The 19,651-nt window shown below is 48.3% G+C and overlaps 2 protein-coding genes across 2 annotated transcripts in view; one reads left to right on the top strand and one right to left on the bottom strand.

Moving 5' to 3' along the window:
* Nucleotides 1-19,651, top strand: part of Rrp47 (Ribosomal RNA processing 47) — a 52,872-nt gene that overhangs the window by 20,261 nt on the left and 12,960 nt on the right. The window contains exon 3 of the mRNA XM_072289176.1: nucleotides 17,715-17,770. Within this exon, the coding sequence (XP_072145277.1) occupies nucleotides 17,715-17,770 (56 nt within the window). The remainder of the gene's footprint in view (nucleotides 1-17,714; nucleotides 17,771-19,651) is intronic.
* Nucleotides 8,053-12,840, bottom strand: LOC126538388 (uncharacterized). The gene has a single exon (XM_072289561.1). It carries the CDS (start codon nucleotides 12,193-12,195, stop codon nucleotides 11,014-11,016), a length of 1,182 nt encoding a protein of 393 aa, XP_072145662.1. The 5' UTR covers nucleotides 12,196-12,840; the 3' UTR covers nucleotides 8,053-11,013.

The following is a 19,651-nucleotide window of genomic DNA, read 5'->3' as shown; positions in this document are numbered from 1 at the left end:
GCATGGGCTACTATGCAGTCGCCGTATGCACTTTTGCACTGAGCAAGCACAGTGCCAAATCCTATGCTGCTGGCATCTGTGTGGACTTCTGTGGGAGCCACGAGGTAGAAATGGTGCAGTACGGGCATGAGGTAACATAAGTACGTCTTCCATTTTAGACAATGGAGGAGATTGTCCATCATCCGTTCAAAAGTAGCAGGGGCATTGCAAAGCCCAAACGACATATAGTTAAATTCATACAGGCTGTTTGGTGTTATAAAAGCTGTTTTTGGGTGATCAGCCAGAGCCATGGGCACTCGCCATTAACCGGAACACAAGTCAACTGAGGAAAAGTACCCCGCCCCATGCCTTGCAAGGAATCGAGAGCATCATCAATGCGCAGCAGAGAATACACGTCTCTAGGTGTTATCTTGTTGAGACAGTGATAGTCCACGCAAAACCGGATGGATCCATTTTTCTTCTTTACAAGGACTACAGGGGACACGCAGGCACTGATAGAAGGTTGAACAACTTCGCGCAATGTTACCTTGATGACGTGGTCATCTTTTCTCCCGACTCTATATTCAAAGTTTTTTCTTTTTCCCACATTACTAGGGCTCTCTTATAGCTAGTGGGGATTAAGGTGCGCCCCAGCGCTTTTGTGTGGGCATTCACCTGACACGGCCGCTGGATAAAAAAAAAAAAGGTGCGGCCTGCCACATCAGGCGAGCTGCAGTGGGAACAAATGTCTCAGCTGTGGTTGCATTCTCGGCTGCTTGGCTGGACCAAGCACCGCTAGCTCTTGGGGACGGGACGCATCGGTCTCCACGGGCGACGGCGTTCAAAGTGCGTTCCTCATGCAACGTGATCCTAGACAGCAGTCCCAGACTGGTGGTGCCACGTTGGATGACAGCGTTTTTGATGCACGGGGCAGGCCGCACTTTTTTTTTTTTTTTTTTTTTTTTTTTTTTCTAGCAGCCGGGCACCTGTTCTGTCATCCCTAAGCCCCTATCTTTCCACCCGCAATGGTTGTCGGGGGTGGGGGGGCTTTTGCCCTGGACTGGTTTGTGGCACTTGCACTGCCTGCCGGCTGCAGCGGTGCAACTGGCAAGGCGAGCGCAAGAGAGACCTCTCTGGGTCAGCACACGGTGTGCGCACATCTTCACTTCTTCACTTCACTTTATTACCTTAAAAACCCCATTGGAGAAGTGGTCAGTAAAATAAACATTAGAAACAGGCGTTCATATTGAGATATGGGTGACAACAGCTTCGGTAAAGGCAGATGGGCTTGTAATGGCTGCAATAGCGTGTGGAAGGCCGTTCCAGTCCCTTGATGCTCGAATAAAAAAATGATGCTTGAAAAGTGGTGGTCCGGGTACATATGCGCGTGCAACTTGAAGTGGATGACCGGCGCGATGAGATATGTATGAAGGGGGCGTGATGTACGGTGGATGATTTAGGGGGCTGAAAAAAAAAGAATGGAAGAGAGAGAGGGTGGCAACCTGTCGACAGAAAGAAAGCGTTTCCAAGCCAGATTCAGCTTTCATGGATTAAATGCTGATATCATACGAATATGAGGATTGAATAAACCTAGCAGCATGATTTTGCACAGCCTCAAGTGCATTTATGATACAAATCTGGTGCGGGTTCCAGATGGGAGATGCATACTCAAGTTTCGATCTTACAAATGATTTATAGGCCAATGCTTTTACTTGTTGTGGAGTATGACGCAGATGTCACCTGAGAAATCCCAGTGATCTGTTAGTAGCTGAGATTATGTTAGTAGTGTGCAAGCACCAGGACAGATCACAAGATAGGGTGACACCGAGGTAATTGAATGATTCGACTGATTCTATTGGAACATCAGCAATGGAAGAGCTAAATGTGAGGGGGTTACGGCAGCGACTGAAAGACACGAGTTTACATTTGTTAGGATTTAGGTTCATTAGCCAGTGATTACACCATTCTTGTACACTATTGAGATCGTTCTGGATGAATGTCTGGTCAGATGTGCTGGTAACTTTGCGGTAGATTGCACAATCATCTGCAAACATGCGAATGTTACATGATACATGCGTTGGTAGATCGTTAATTTAAATTAAAAAAAGAAGTGGTCCTAAGACGGATCCCTGGGGGATGCCTGATGTTACGGAGTCTGCCAGAATAATGGTTATTAACAAAAACAAACTGAGAGCGGTTATTCAAGAATGCGTCTATCCACTTTAGTATGTTGGGGTGTAAATTTAACTGAGACAATTTTAGCAGCAAACGTTTATGAGGAACTGTGTCAAATGCTTTTGCAAAGTCCAGGAATACGGCATCAGTCTGAAGGTTACCGTCAAGGTTAGCATGCAGGTCATGAAGGAACATTGCCATCTGTGTTTCGCAAGAATAGCCTTTTCGAAATCCGTGGTGGCAAGGGTGAAAAAAACCGATTGAATCTAAAAAGTTCATGATATGCGAGTATATGACGTGTTCCATGATTTTGCAGGGGACACTAGTTAATGATATAGGATGATAATTTAATGGGGTGTCTTTGTTGCCTGATTTGAAGACTGGAGCGACCTTGCCCACTTTCCAGTCGGATTGTAAGATGCCTGTAGAGAGTGACTGCGAAAACAACAAAGTTAGGTACGCAGCAGATACATGGTTAATATTTTGTAAGAGTTTGGAATTGATATCATTTACAACTGCTGACAATGAAAGCTTGATGTTATCAATGATCGAGGTGATTCCGTCTGCCAAGAATACAATTGGTGACATACGCGCAGTTATGTTAGTAGATGCGGGAACATCTGGAGTTGAAGTCTCGTTAGTAAATACAGAGAAAAAGGCTGCATTAAAAATGTCAGCACACTCGCTGTCACTGACCACTTTGCCATGTGCATTTAACACGCTAATCATGCGCGCCTCCTGGGGGTTTATTATTTGCTAAAATTGACGAGGGCTGTTTGTAAGCATTGTAGGCAGTTCATCGTGGAAAAAGGAGAATTTAGCATTTCGTATAGCGCTCAGATAATCGTCTTCGTCCACAAAATATTTCCCCCAAGTGGAGGGGTGTCCGTTTAGTTTGGCTGAGTGGAAGAGACGTTTCTTTTCGTTTTCAAGTCGCTTAATCGCTTTAGTGAACCATGGCTTGTTTCGGTTTCTGCGGAACGTTATTCTCGGTATGAACTTATCAACGAGATCACCTAGCTTGTTTTTAAATATTGACCAGTTTTTATTAGTAGAGCGCGTAGAACATAACCTCACGAACGTAGAAAGAAATGCGCTCATATCACTATTAATTACATCATAATTCCCTTTATTGTACAGGCAGATTGTTTTCCTGACTAAATGGCGTTTTACGGGTTGAAACGAAAATGTGGCGTGAATTACTTTGTGGTCGCTGACCTCAGGTAGATACGCTATTGATGATAAGCTTTCCGGATTACTGGTTAGGATGAGATCTAAGATGCTAGAAGTGCTCAGTGCAACGCATGTAAGTTCTGAAACAAGTTGGGTTAAATTGAAATTAAGGCAACAATCCACAAAATCTCTGGCAGGCTCACTGCCCATAGTCATGGCGACGTCATTGCTCCAGTCTATTTGAGGAAAATTAAAATCTCCAAAAAGGAGGACTTCTGCCTGCGAGTGTTTGATTACTAAAGTCACTCAGACCGTTATTAAGTTTAAATGTGAAATCTGGAATATTATTTGGAGGCCTGTAACAAACACCTAGAATGATAGTGTGGGGAAAGCATGAATAATTAGCCATAATACTTCAAGATCAGCAATGTTTTTTTTGGCTACGGAGCACGATAACTGCTTGTGCACAGCAATAAGTACACCCCCCCGCATGCATTTGCGATCCTTTCGATAGACATGAAATTCTGGTAGGTAGGCTAGTACTTCTGTATCTGTTATATCTTCTGTTAGCCAGGTTTCAGTTATCACCATTATATTACTGTTGGATTATAAAACAAGGTTGGAAAAAGCGACACGTTTTGGAAGGAAACTGCATGCGTTGGTAAAGATTACAGACAATGATATGTTAGATTTGGGCTTAACAGTGCAACAGACATTTTTACGACGGGGAAATCGCTATATTATTTCTTTGACAGACTGTGTTTGCTCGTCGTAGACGTAACGCTTATGACCCATATGCAGTGTTTTGAATCGCAAAGAAAAAGGTAATGATTTGCTTTTCGCGAAAGTTATGAGGTGCCTGAGTGCGTTTTGTATGGGACGAGAGAAATTCTCTCCAACGCTGAAGCTGGTTCCTTTGAACTTGCGGCCGTTAGAATCAATTCTTTTGTTTTATGGAAGGTGAATTTTGCTATGATAGGATGGTGGCGGTTAGTACCTGTGCGATGACCGAGACGATGTGCGCGCTCAATTTCTTTCGGCTCGATACAAATATTCAAATGATTGTGGCATTGCTTGATGATAAGTTGCATCGGTCTGGGCAAACGCCTCTGATCCAGTTGATTCAGGGAGGCCATAAAAAATAAGATTATTGCGTCGTGACTGGTTCTCGGCGTCATCAATACGTGTTTCAAGCCTGTGTACCACGGTGGCCACTTGAGCGGTACACGTTTTTACGGTTTCAAAGTCAGAGCGCAGGGAGACGAGATTTTGATAATGCCCCTCTAGATCAGTCATGCGTTTGCCCATATCAGCAATAGCTTTGTCCGTGCACAATAAATGAACTTTCAGGTCTTGAACTTGACTGATTAATTGCGACTGACCAGCAGACAAGTTCTTAAATTCAGTTAGTAAAGCATTGGAGTTCGGGCCGGGGTTGCTTTCAACATCACCCGACATCATTAACAAGGCAAGAATTACATCAGAACACTCAAGAGCGACAAGAAGGCAGCAGTGCGGGCTCGGCAGCTGAAGCAGGAAATAATTGCTAGACTTCTTAGAAAAAAAGACTGTAAGCTTTACCAACCTGCATTACAAGAGTGAATGGATTAGCGATCTGCGTTTGTGCACAGCCGCCGAGCCCACAAGGCGCCATCGGTAGTGTCTGCTCTTTTATAGTTGACCGGAAAGTTGATGTCGATGACGGCAGGTTTGTCCACGCTGCATCGAGCACCACCTTCTTCGGTAGCGGTGTGATCGAAAACGCAGATCTGCGGCTCCCGACAAAATCCAGGGGCTTGAAGGGCGGTGCACTTGAAAATCCAGGGGTGCACAACAGGGATGGATGACAGGCAATCCTGTCATGTTCGCCTGACCAAGGACGATATTGCAGCGGGGCTGCCAGGGAAGCCGTCACGAGAGCTTGAAGCAACAGGCGCACGAATGCGTGCTGAAACACCTGCATTACAAGAGAATGGATTAGCGATCTGCGTCTGTGCACAGCCAACGAGCCCACCGTCTTTCTCACGTCCGCCAGGCCCTTTGGGCATCGGACTTGAGCTTGGTAGTGCCTTGCACGTACGGCGAGTGTACCTTCTGTTACTCCTTTTTTTAATGCTAAGCCAAAGAGCAATGCCCAGTGCTCGTGCTTAGTCATACTACGTTGAGCTGCACTTATTGGACGCCTAAGCCGACAGAGATTGCCCTAGCTCTCGCGAGTGGGCCATGGCGAGAGCATAACCGTGTGGACACTTCCCTGGTGGTGTGTTGCGGGAAGCAATCCTCCCACAGCCTCTTTGCTTGCCATGCCGCCCCTGGACCAGGTGTTGTCTAGCGATGGGTGTAGCTGGAGACAAATAAAGCTCGTTATGTTAACTTAAGGCAATACTGTGTATTCTTGCTGCGCAGTGCTTGGCACCCTTTTGCAGGCTGATTACGCGCGCACAAGATTATGCAAGGTGATGGCTGACATGGCCCTGAGGCTCACTAAGTGCGAACCTGCAGGGACCGGTACTCCTGTAAGATACCGGACCTCCACACCTGTGCCTAATGGGAATTAAGAGGCTCATTGAGCTTTTGACTGCGCTTGGCTGAGTCAGTAAGTTTCTGTGAATCCGGCTCGCCAAGTTATGTCTGCTAGGCCTGGTGACCTTTGTCTTTTGTTAGTGGTAGCACATGCCACGTCGCTGAGAGCTTCCTCTGACATCATGTGCAGCTCACTTGGCTGATATGCAGTCTCAAAAGGTGGTAGCAGATGCACCATCTCGTGCCCCATTTGTCACGATCCACCCCGGGTCGTGAACAAGGGAGGGCTTCTGGCACCCTCCGATAGACGTACGCTCCGCAGCGTGGTGGTGCTGAATGATTACTGACCGGTGAGCCGCCGTGCTCGTCGGTGTTTATTGTGGCTCGGCGACCAATGTTGCCTGCCGAGCTTTAGCAGGCCACCGAGCTTGGCGGGCTAACCAAGATTATGTCCGAGGGGGCGTCACATACTTGCTACAACCCCTCACCCCCAGTTTGTTTGTTAAATAAAAAACAAACGACCAAGTTCAAACAAACGTCCAAGTTCAAGTTAAACTCATCAAACAAACGTCCAAGTTCACACTACGAGGCTCTGCCTCTACCCTAGCTGGGTCGATGGTGCCTGCTACCCAGGCGAGTAACGGTCTGGTGGCCTCCGCTGTCAAGTACTCCGCCTGGGCACCGGTGTCGACGGGTCGGGTCGGGTGTGCCAACGCCGGGTGCGGCCTGGGCCAGCCTCGCTCCATCCGGAGGGTCCGTAGTGGTCGGCCTCATGAGTGGTGCCGAGCTAGACACCGGTCCAACGGGTGCCGCACCACTGGCTAAGGTTGCCGCCTCCGAGGTAGGTGGTACTCCACTAGAAGCGACTGGTGCTGCCGCTAGTCCTCCTGCGGGCTGGAACTCAGTGGCAGTCGAGGGTGCTGGCCAGGTCCTGAGGCGAGGTCTGACATGGTGGGCGTGTCTGTGCCACATGGCCCCATCTGGCATGCGGACGAGCAGCGATGAGGCGCTGGCAGGGGACACCACCTGTCCGGCAGACCAGGGTGGGCCAGGACGGAAGTTCCGGGCGACTACTGGAGCTCCCGACTCTGGCAAAGGCCCGGGACGGCACCCTTGGTCAGCAGCCAGCTTCTGCTTCAGCTTCTGCATCTCTGATTGAGCCTTGCGCTTGCTGCGGGAGACCTCGCTCTTGAGCTGCCTGTTGCGGCTCTGCAGGCTCGTTATAATGTGCCGCATCTCCCGGTTGATTGGCTGAGCCTGCTCGCTGGACACCGACGACGCCTCAAACTCAGTGCGTAGATTCTCGTACTCTCGACGAATCTGCGCGATGTTGTCCTCGAGGTGGATGACCTCCGAGCGAAGCTTCTGGACAACCAGCTCCTCGCTTTCCATCTGCTCAATGTGGCGAAGGTGTGAGTTTTTGGCTGTCGACAGCAAGGAGCGACAGTCGTCCAGCTGAGTCTTGAGTTGCATGCTCTCGTTGTACAGCACGGAGAACTGGCTCTGCAGGCACTTGTACTCTGCCGTGCTCACCACCAGGCTCTTGGGCAGCGACCGCAGCTCTATCCGCAGCCGCTCCACCATCTTCAGGGCCTCCTTGTGGTCAAGCTGAAGCTGCTCCAGCTCCGGCAGCCGTGCCGATGCCAGCTCCCGCTGTTCCTCGAGCTGGCTCTGCAGGTCCTCCAAGCGCAGGGAGGCTGCTCCGCCACCACCGCCACAGCCCCCAAAATCCACATGTAGGCGGGACCAGGGTCTCTGTGGGAACGGCCAGGGGGTGCTTTCCACATTACGCGAGGCTCGCTGATGCTCCTGGTAGATTTGGCAGCTCTGCATCACATGCAAGCTGGCTTCCGGGTACTCTGGCAGACGAATGCCCAGTACATGAATCCAGTTTCGGCCCAGCAGCGTCGGCAACGACCCCTTCGTTAAGTAAAGGGGAAGGGTTGCCTCCCTGTCGCCAAAACGAACGCTGACCTGTGCCTGACCCTGGACCTGGGAGAGTTGCCCGGAGGAGCTGCGCAGCATCACGCCCGAAGCCTCGACGGACACGCCGGGGAAAGTCCGCTTGAAGAGCTTCCCGGCCATTACAGACACGCTGGCCCCCGTGTCCAGCTCCATGGAAATGGGGTGCCCGCAGATTTCGACGGTCAGCATGTATGGCGGCACAGACGACGGTACAAAGCCTGTGTACCGCATCTTCACTTCACTTCACTTTATTACCTTAAAGGCCCCCAGGATTGGGGGTATTACATAAGGGGTGGGTAGCTATTAAAATAAATTATATACACAAGGGAAAGATGTTTAGGTACAAGTTTGCTCGCTGGTAAATATGTTAATTATACAGTTCAAAAACGTCGATGGGCAGGTGATTGCGGCGATGTCGTGTGGAAGGCCGTTCCAGTCCGAGGCTGAACGTGGGAAGAATGATGTGGCAAACGTGGTAGTGTGCGTACGTGGACGGGCGACTTGAAAGGGATGACCAATGCGGAGAGAAATGCGTGCAGGAGGGCTGATGTAGGGTGGATGATGAAGTGAGCTGTAAAAAAACCTATGAAATAAGTACATAGTAGCGATACGACGCCGACAAGTCAGGCTTGTTAAGCCGGATTCTGCTTTTAACGATGATATACTGACATTATATGAATAGCATGAATGGATGAATCTTGTGGCACGATTCTGCACTGATTCTAGACAGTTTGTTAGATATTTTTGGTTAGGGCTCCAGATGGCAGAGGCATATTCCAGCTTAGAGCGTACGAGTGACTTGTATGCAAGCAATCTTAGGTTTGGTGGCGCTAGACGTAGATGACGTTTTAGGAAACCAAGGCTTCTGTTAGCAGATGATATCACTCTAGTGACATGCGCGTTCCAGGTTAGATCGTTAGACAACGTTACGCCTAGGTATTTGTAAGACTGTGTTAATGCTATCGTGACGTGCGAAATTGTATAAGGGAACAGGAGAGGATTACGTTTTCGATGAAATGACATGAGTTTGCATTTATCGGGGTTTAGTTCCATGAGCCATTGGTTACACCAGTCCTGGACGCAAGTTAAATCTCTTTGAAGAGTTAGTTGATCAGAGGGGTTACTGATTGTGCGATAGATAACACAGTCATCGGCAAAGATGCGAATGTTACAGGAGACCTGTGTTGGTAGGTCGTTAATATATATTAAAAATAGAAGGGGACCAAGGACTGATCCTTGCGGGACGCCTGATGTTACTGCAAGAGACCTAGAGGTTTGATTATTAACGTGAACAAATTGGGTACGGTTTGCCAGAAATTCTTTTATCCACTGCAGTATGTTATGATGCAAATTTAACCAAGAAAGTTTTAGTAGCAAGCGCTCGTGGGGAACCTTGTCGAAGGCTTTCGCGAAATCTAGGAAGATTGAGTCAGTTTGAAGGTTAGAATCAAGGGCCATGTGCAGGTCATGGACAAAAATAGCTAATTGCGTTTCACAAGATAGGTTTTTACGGAAGCCGTGTTGAGAAGGATGAAAGAAATTAATAGAGTCGAGAAAGTTCATTATGCAAGAATAGATTACATGTTCCATGATTTTGCATGGCACACTTGTTAAAGAGATGGGGCGATAATTAAGGGGCGATTCTTTGTTACCTGATTTGAAGACTGGAACGACCTTCCCCACCTTCCAATCGCTGGGTATGCTACCTGTGGAGAGTGATTGTGTGAACAGTAATGATAAGTACTCTGAAGAAGCATGACGTATGTTTTTTAAGAGTTTGCTGGTGATTTCGTCAGTACCTGCAGAAGATGACATCTTAATATTTTCAATGATACCGGTGATGCCGTGTGCAGCGAATGTGACTGGTGGCATGAGCGATCTTGGTTGGGAAGTTGGGACAAATGTTGGCATATCAGTTTCGTTTGTGAAGACAGATGAAAATGCAGTGTTAAATATATTTGCACACTCAACGTCGCTCACTTCCTCGCCATGCGTGTCGGTAAGTGTGATGATAGGCGCATAATCAGGGTTTAGAACTTGCCAGAACTTTCTGGGATTATTGCTTAGGATCTTCGGCAGGTCAGTATGAAAAAATGCATGTTTGGCATTAGAAATGGACCGCAAATACGTTGACTCAGCCTCGTAGTATTTATTCCATGCGCATTCGCTTGGGTTTAGTTTTGCTGCACGGAAAAGTCGTTTTTTCTTGTTCTCGAGCATTTTTAAGGACTTTGTGAACCATGGTTTATTATGATTGGCACGAAATGTAATGGTGGGAATGAATTTGGATGTTAGTTCGGCAAGCTTGGTTTTAAAAGTAAGCCAGTTGTCCTCAATTGATCGGTCATGAAAATCTCTTTCGAATTCTGGAAAAAAAGCAAGCAATTGGTTGTTCATTTCATTGTAATTGCCTTTGTCATAAAGGCGAATTGTTTTGTGGAACGTTTGGCGCGATTCCGCGATGAAGGTGAAAGTAGCATGTATAATTTTATGGTCGCTAACTTCGCGGAGATAAGTAAGATTCGCTAAACTTTCAGGGTGATTAGTTAGTATAAGGTCCAAGATGTTTGACGAATCACGTACGACGCGTGTAGGTTCTTTTACTAATTGGGTGAGATTAAAGTTTAAACAGACGTCAAGGAAGTTAGTTATTTCTTCATTGCTTGTTGGTGTGAAGTTCTGCCAGTCAATAGACGGGAAGTTAAAATCGCCAAAAAGAAGAATGCGCGCGTTGGGATGTGTAGTAGTAAGTTGATTTAGGCTATCATTTAGGTAATAAGAAAATTGTGGATAGCTGTAGGGGGGTCTGTAGCAGACACCTAGTATGACGGTTTGAGGTGCGGAACGGCAGATTACCCATAGTATTTCAAGTTCTGATTGGATATTAATAACAGAACAAGGCAATTGTTGGTTAGTGGCAATGAGAACACCTCCTCCTCTGGAGCCCTTGCGGTCCTTGCGGAAAACTTTAAAATTAGGTAGATTGGCAAGAACTTCCGTATCAGTGACGTCATCTGTTAGCCACGTTTCAGTTAGTACAAGTATGTTGCTGGAAGATGATGAAACAAGATTACAGATGTGTTCACGTTTGGGGAGGAAACTGCGTATGTTTGTGAAAATAATAGAAAAAGAAAGACTTGGAAGTTTACCACGAGGGCTGCTACCAGGAAGTTTAGTTACACGACGATGAACCGTATGCTATGAGATTTCTTTTACTGTCTGCGATGATTCGTCGAATGCGTACTGTTTCGGACCGATGAATAATGTTTTGTAGCGCAAGGAAAATTTTGTGTTTTTAGTTTTGGCAAATCTAACTAGATGCTTTCGCGCATCTCGGACAGGGCGTGAAAAATCCTCCCCGACGCTGTAATCAGTCCCTTTTAACTTACGGCCATTTGAAAGAATTAGCTGTTTGGTTTTAAAAAATGTCAGTTTGACTATAATTGGGCGAGAGCGCCCAGAAGAATGGCGCCCAAGACGGTGAGCCCGTTCAATTTCTTTTGGGTCAATGGTTAGACCTAAGTGATCACGGCAGAGGCGCAGGACAGTTTCTTCAGATTGGGCGTAGTTTTCCGATGCATTGTTATCTGTGATATTATAGAAAATTAAATTGTTTCGTCGCGAGCGATTTTCGGCGTCATCCAGGCGGGCTTCTATTCCTTTGATATCTTTGGCTGTTTGGGTGGTGTTAGTGCAGATCGCATCCATGTCGGTGCGTAGTGTTACCAGGTCTTGATAGCGAGTTTCTAGGTTGGATAATCTCTTACTGAGGTCAGATATAGCCTGTTCAGTAGTTGTTAGTTGGTTTCTAAGGCCTTGAACCTCGGCGAGTAGTTGTGACTGACCAGTAGACAGCTTCTTTAGTTCTGCGAGTACAGTGTCGGGACCTGGGTTTGACTCGATATCACCAGCCAACAGCAACAAGGTACGTACTACATCATAACATTCAACAACAATCGAAAGGCAGCACTGTGGGCTCGGTAGCTGCAGGAGACAGTAGTTACTTGATTTTTTTGTGAAAAGACAATACTGATTACTGACCTGCGCAGCGAAGGCGAACGGCTTAGATGAGTGCATCGTGGCACAGCGACCGAGCCCACAGAGTGCCGCGCGTTGGTGATGGTCTTTTATAGATGGCTCCTCGGTTGTTGTCGATGACGGTGCGTGAATCCAGGGGCAGTTGAGGCACGGCAGCGGTGGCGCTGCCGGGCTATCTGTAGTAGCAGACAGCAGACAAGGGCTGGCGGGCCACTCGCAGCGAAGTGGTTCGCTGAGGGCCGTGGCATCAGAAGCGGCGGGAACCAGGGCCAGGATGAGTATCCGGATGATTAGACGGGCAGACACCTGCGCAGCGAAGGCGAACGGCTTAGATGAGTGCATCGTGGCACAGCGACCGAGCCCACCCTGTCGAAAATCGGCGGGTCCTCGGCCACGACGTGAAGCCTGGCCGCGGAAGAACTTGAGCTTGCTGCCGCATGCCTCTGCCACGTACCCTTGCGACGGCTACCCTGGCCGCGGGCTTGTGTTGTACCTGGGCTTGAATCAGGCTGCTGCTTGCTGTTCGTCCTCCCACTTCGGCATACACGTGCCAGGTGCCCAGTTTTCCCGCACGTAAAGCATTGTGCTTGAGAGAACTGGCACTGTGAAGGGGAGTGGGCACCACCACAGCGACCGCAGGTACTGCCCTTTGTCGCGAACTTGTTGACCGCCGCTTCCGCCGACGGTGAGCCAGTCACACGTGAAATCTCGCCGGCGTCCTTGGCGGCAGCTTCCATTGCCAGCGCTGCCTTCACGGCGTCGTCCAGCGACGGGTCGGGAAGCTCCAGGAGTCGCGTCTGCATGGCGGGGTTGTTGATTCCGCAGACGAAACGGTCCCGGAGCAGCGAGTCCAGTTGGTCCCCGAAAGCGCAGGCAAGATTATGTCCGAGGGGGCGTCACATACTTGCTACAATTGTCTACTGGGAGCCTTCCTCCAGGTATGACAGCCACTACCCATGTCTTTGGGCTAGCAAGTCATCATCATCATCATCATCATCAGCCTGGTTACGCCCACTGCAGGGCAAAGGCCTCTCCCATACTTCTCCAACTGCCCCGGTCATGTACTAATTGTGGCCATGTTGACCCTCCAAACTTTCTAATCTCATCTGCCCACCTAACTTTCTGTCGCCCCCTGCTACGCTTCCCTTCCCTCGGAATCCAGTCCGTAACCCTTAATGACCATCGGTTATCTTCCCTCCTCATTACATGTCCTGCCCATGCCCATTTCTTTTTCTTGATTTCAACTAAGATGTCATTAACGCGCGTTTGTTCCCTCACCCAATCTGCTCTTTTCTTATCTCTTAATGTTACACCTATCATTCTTCTTTCCATAGCTCGTTGCGTCGTCCTCAATTTAAGTAGAACCCTTTTCGTAAGCCTCCAGGTTTCTGCCCCGTACGTGAGTACTGGTAAGACACAGCTGTTATAAACTTTTCTCTTGAGGGATAATGGCAACCTGCTGTTCATGATCTCAGAATGCCTGCCAAACACACCCCAGCCCATTCTTATTCTTCTGATTATTTCACTCTCATGATCCGGATCAGCAGTCACTACCTGTCCTAAGTAGATGTATTCCCTTACCACTTCCAGTGCCTCGGTACCTATCGTAAACTGCTGTTCCCTTCCGAGACTGTTAAACATTACTTTAGTTTTCTGCAGATTAATTTTTAGTCCCACCCTTCTGCTCTGTCTCTCCAGGTCAGTGAGCATGCATTGCAGCTGGTCCCCTGAGTTACTAAGCAAGGCAATATCATCAGCGAAGCGCAAGTTACTAAGGTATTCTCCATTTACTCTTATCCCCAATTCTTCCCAATCCAGGTCTCTGAATACCTCCTGTAAACATGCTGTGAATAGCATTGGAGAGATCGTATCTCCCTGCCTGACGCCTTTCTTTATAGGGATTTTGTTGCTTTCTTTATGGAGGACTACAGTGGCTGTGGAGCCGCTATAGATATCTTTCAGTATTTTTACGTACGGCTCGTCTACACCCTGATTCCGCAATGCCTCCATGACTGCTGAGGTTTCGACTGAATCAAACGCTTTCTCATAATCAATGAAAGCTATATATAATGGTTGGTTATATTCCGCACATTTTTCTATCACCTGATTGATGGTGTGAATATGATCTATTGTTGAGTAGCCTTTACGGAATCCTGCCTGGTCCTTTGGTTGACGGAAGTCTAAGGTGTTCCTGATTCTATTTGCAATTACCTTAGTAAATACTTTGTAGGCAACAGACAGTAAGCTGATCGGTCTATAATTTTTCAAGTCTTTGGCATCCCCTTTCTTATGGATTAGGATTATGTTAGCGTTCTTCCAAGATTCCGGTACGCTCGAGGTCATGAGGCATTGTGTAAACAGGGTGGCCAGTTTTTCTAGAACAATCTGCCCACCGTCCTTCAACAAATCTGCTGTTACCTGATCTTCCCCAGCTGCCTTCCCCCTTTGCATAGCTCCCAAGGCTTTCCTTACTTCTTCCGGCGTTACTTGTGGGATTTCGAGTTCCTCTGGACTATTCTCTCTTCCATTATCATCGTGGGTTCCACTGGTACTGTATAAATCTCTATAGAACTCCTCAGCCACTTGAACTATCTCATCCATATTAGTAATGATATTGCCGGCTTTGTCTCTTAACGCATACATCTGATTCTTGCCAATTCCTAGTTTCTTCTTCTCTGCTTTTAGGCTTCCTCCGTTCCTGAGAGCTTGTTCAATTCTATCCATATTATACTTCCTTATGTCAGCTGTCTTACGCTTGTTGATTAACTTCGATAGTTCTGCCAGTTCTATTCTAGCTGTAGGGTTAGAGGCTTTCATACATTGGCGTTTCTTGATCAGATCTTTCGTCTCCTGCGATAGCTTACTGGTATCCTGTCTAACAGAGTTACCGCCGACTTCTATTGCACACTCCTTAATGATGCCCACAAGATTGTCGTTCATTGCTTCAACACTAAGGTCCTCTTCCTGAGTTAAAGCCGAATACCTGTTCTGTAGCTTGATCTGGAATTCCTCTTTTTTCTCTTACCGCTAACTCATTGATCGGCTTCTTATGTACCAGTTTCTTCCGTTCCCTCCTCAAATCTAGGCTAATTCGAGTTCTTACCATCCTGTGGTCACTGCAGCGCACCTTACCGAGCACGTCCACATCTTGTATAATGCCAGGGTTAGCGCAGAGTATGAAGTCTATTTCATTTTTAGTCTCGCCGTTCGGGCTCCTCCACGTCCACTTTCGGCTATCCCGCTTGCGGAAGAAGGTATTCATTATCCGCATATTATTCTGTTCCGCAAACTCTACTAATAACTCTCCCCTGCTATTCCTAGTGCCTATGCCGTATTCCCCCACTGCCTTGTCTCCAGCCTGCTTCTTGCCTACCTTGGCATTGAAATCGCCCATCAGTATAGTGTATTTTGTTTTCACTCTACCCATCGCCGATTCCACGTCTTCATAGAAGCTTTCGACTTCCTGGTCATCATGACTGGATGTAGGAGCGTGGACCTGTACAACCTTCATTTTGTACTTCTTATTAAGTTTCAGAACAAGACATGCCACCCTCTCGTTAATGCTATAGAATTCCTGTATGTTACCAGCTATATTCTTATTAATCAGGAATCCGACTCCTAGTTCTCGTCTCTCCGCTAAGCCCCGGTAGCACAGGACGTGCCCGCTTCTGAGCACTGTATACGCTTCTTTTGGCCTCCTAACTTCACTGAGCCCTATTATATCCCATTTACTGCCCTCTAATTCTTCCAATAGCACTGCTAGACTCGCCTCACTAGATAACGTTCTAGCGTTAAACGTTGCCAGGTTCATATTCCAATGGCGGCCTGTCCGGAGCTAGGGATTCTTAGCACCCTCTGCAGCGTCGCAGGTCTGACCGCCGCCGTGGTCAGTTGCTTCGCAGCTGCTGGGGACTGAGGGCCGGGGTTTGATTGTTGTGTTCATATAGGAGGTTGTGGCCAAGAACTGCACCAGGGTGGCCAATCCTGCTCTGGTGAGGGAGTGCGTTACCGGTTCTGGTCACCGGGATCAGGCCACACTCCAGGCCTGTTTTATGCAATTTTATCAACACGTGGATTTTTTTTTTTATCCGGTGGAAAATTGCGCGGCACCGGGATTCGAACCACGGACCTCTTGCACGCGAGGCGGGTGTTCTACCTCTACGCCACCGCTGCATCTACCTCTACGCCACCGCTGCTAGCAAGTGTCAGGGGTGAAATGGTGGCCAAGCCACCAAAGAGAGAGCATGGTGAGTTCATAGGCGGGCAAACCTGTCATTCCGTTCCCAAGGCAAGCAGCATGCCGCAAAGCGGGTGAGAGGGGGACCTTCTCAAAAGCTGACACCGAGTGGTAGGGATGGCTGCTCTCCTGACAAGAACACACTCCTCTATGGGAGAACTGGAATCGCATTCGGCAGCCAAGTGCTGCTGAAGTCCCAGTAAAGTTATTTGTTCTCAGGGAGACGGAGCGGCAAGACGCTACTGGTATTGCGGCAGGCACAGGGGGCCTGGAGCCAGTGTGCGTCGCTGGGTCCCAGAGGATTCATATTTTCCGAATCATGGTGGGCTCCTGCCGAAATACATAGCCACTGATGAGGAGTCTTTGGATCCATTTGCGTGGCTATGGTGTGAGTTTGGAGAAGTATGGGAGAGGTCTTTGCCCTGCAGTGGGCGTAACCAGGCTGATGATGATGATGGTGTTGGGCTGCTGAGCACGAGGTCGCGGGATCGAATCCCGGTCACGGCGGCCGCGTGTCGATGGGGGTGAAATGCGAAAACACCTGTGTACTTAGATTTAGGTGTTAAAGAACCCCTGGTAGTTGAAATTTCCAGAGTCCACCACTATGGCGTGCCTCGTAATCAGAAAGTGGTTTTGGCACATCAAACCCCATATTTTTTTTGTCCATTTGCGGTGGTTATCCCCAAAATTATGAGAGGTGCACTGGTGCGATTCGCTCATGACAGACCTCCTTAGCTGGTCCTGTGAGTGGCTCCAGAGTTTTCAGAAAAATTTAGCCAAACCTGGCCGATCATGAATCAAGAAATTTTTTTCGCTGCTGCGTTTCTTGCCATGTCTGTCAAACGGTCTAAACACAGGGTAGTAAGCCACCTGGTGGCATGAAACCGATTGACAATGAGTGTCCATGGCTGCCTACAACCTCACACAAGCGCCCACTGGCATTACGTGTAAGCAACGGGGCACACCCCAGGGCATTCGACTGCAGTCGGACCACACAGCTGTACAGCCTGAGAAATTGTTCCCCTTTGTGATTTCGCACGGGACAGTGAACTCTTTCCTGCAACCGATGGCACTCCGTTTAGCGCCTAGCCTCTGTGGGTTAGCTTCTTTCATGCCTGCTAGTGGGACATGCTGCCACAGTGATAGCTAGGTCGAGTGAGGAAGCTGTGACATAGCGTTTCCTGCAAAAAGCACTGGAGGGACACTGTGATCATTCAGATACCATGGGTATAGTTCATTGATTTGTCTAATCTTCATGCTCATTGCTCCAGATTGCAGGGAGAGGCCTTCGTCTCGCAATGGACATAAAATAGTCTGGTGATGATGATGGTGAATGAGCCTCTCTGCGCATGTATAATCATTGCAAATTGTTGCATTTGTAACAATACCTTATAGAAAATGAACAATTTCCAAAGTCGCAAAGCCATTTTGAAGCCAGCAAAAGACAAATTAAATTTTAGGCACATTTATGTGCTGCCCATCATACCCATGCTGGCTAAACGGGGCATGCTTGCAGCTTCCATAGGCACCAGCGTTCCCTCTAGTGATTTGTATAAGAAACTCTGTGGGGTAGTGCAACACTACTTTGACTAAAAATGAGCATGTCTTGTCAACCTGTTTGCAGTGTACCTCTGCACGGTTGGAGAAGATCCCAAGCAGCACTCAGTGCGACGGGAATTGGTGAGCACATTTTTTCACAGGTCGTCCTTCACTATGGCCTGCACTATGGCCTGCACATGTTTAACTGCCTAATGATGTGTTCAAATCAATATGTATTGCTATGTGTGTGTTGTTTTACTTCTTCCATTGGTTGCTTTCCCAAAATTATCACTGTTGTATCGCTGTTGTACAAAATGTGCCTTCTGTGTTGAAAACTTTGTGAATGTTGTCTGTAATTCGATTGTGAGACAGGCACGTGAAATCACTTTGTATGCTCGACATTATTTATTTATTTATGAATACTTCGGTCTTGTTGCCAAGAATGGGTGGATACTGTAAGATTTGGCGGTCGTAGTTGTAGGAAGGAGCTTGACTCTTCGTCGGGACTTAGGCGAGGAGGATTTATTTACATGTTATTTACCGTTGAACATAGGATACATTTACACAGTCTAGCGTGACTCCCAAATGGAGCCCGCAAGACGAAGCATACAGGAAACGAGCACACAGCTCACGAGTACATTTCGAGCACGACAACGAGCACGCTCTAGCAGCCGACAGTCGCTGCTTATAAGCACTCCGCTTGACGTCATAGTTCGATGTCATTGAAGATGACCCACCCTTTTGGAGGAGGAGGGCTCACATACACTTGCCGCACAGGTTTCAGGGCTCTCCGAAGCCGACGTCAGAGGGTCTTCGTAGAAATCGGAGCCGTCCCGGGTAGCGCGCTCTGGTAGCACATTGTCTTGCGTTTTGGTCGTCAGGTGGTCACGTCCGAACCCATCCGGCGCCTCTACATTCCAGAGCTGCCTTTCTCCTTGGTCGCCTCGTGTGTCGGCAGACTGTGACGAATCCTGGGGCCCCCGTACCGCAAAGCACCCTTTTGCCAAGGCTGCGCATGGCTGGTTAGTGTCGTCGTCCTCGCTCGTTCTCCGAAGGGCGCCGCCACCCTGGATTGATCGACGCACCTGCAGTGGGCTGAAATAGCTGCAGGCCGATCCTAACAATACATATAATCGAGCCTGCATATAACGAACCTGAGAGTTACGCAGCATCTGTTCGTTATACCCCAAAGTTCGTAGTAAGTAGACAGCTGAAAAAGGAAAAAAAAAGTGGCTAATCAAAACACAAGATTTATTTGCAAGGAAGTTTGTGACGCTCATCTGTTTCTGCAGTCCAAATCTGGTGAGGGCGGTCTCCAGTTTATTTAAAGCAGAAGCGTGCTCTTTGCCAAGGCCCTTGGCATAGACAAGTTGCCTGAGGCCCTCTATGTAGCCCTTTGCTACAGGCACACTTATAGGTGCTGGCTCCGAAGTTTCATTGTCATCCGATTCCTCCGCGCCTGCACTTTGCAAGCAATGCCCTCGTCCGTGCACGGTTCCGCAATATCAGCGTATTCATCAGCAGAAATGAAGTCATCCCAACCAAAGTCATTCTTTTCTCTCACTTTTTTTTTTCAACATGGGTTTTCGTGTGCTGGGGGGTCGCCTACCGCACATGGGCCACCGACGCCACGCGAGCACATCGCTCATGGCTCTTGTGCCTGCAACGCCGCAAGAGCTCACAGCGAGAGAAGAGCTTCAGCGCCGTGCAGAGGACATTGTTGACAAGTGGCTTAAAAAGCAGGCCACTACCTTTCATCCTGTGGTTGTCACCCAGCCTGAGGCCCCACTTGACAGTACCATGATCCCGGCGGCCCCTGCAGTAGCTGTGGAGCCAATGCCAGCAAACATACTGTCTCTGAAGCAGGACAGATCCCTTGCTGAAAGGGTCGCAATCCCGCTGCCCAGCTCTTCAGATGATGGAGAAGAGATGGACCAATCGAGCTCGTGAAAACACACCCTCGAAATCGAGAGTGAAGACGAGGGGGTGACCGGCCCTTGCAAGCAGGCACTGTGCATTCCT

This window comes from Dermacentor andersoni, chromosome 7 (assembly GCF_023375885.2).
Source record: "Dermacentor andersoni chromosome 7, qqDerAnde1_hic_scaffold, whole genome shotgun sequence".
Taxonomy (NCBI): Eukaryota; Metazoa; Arthropoda; class Arachnida; order Ixodida; family Ixodidae; genus Dermacentor; species Dermacentor andersoni.
Note: the sequence above shows the minus strand (reverse complement) of the source record. Positions and strands in the feature narration are given on the sequence as shown.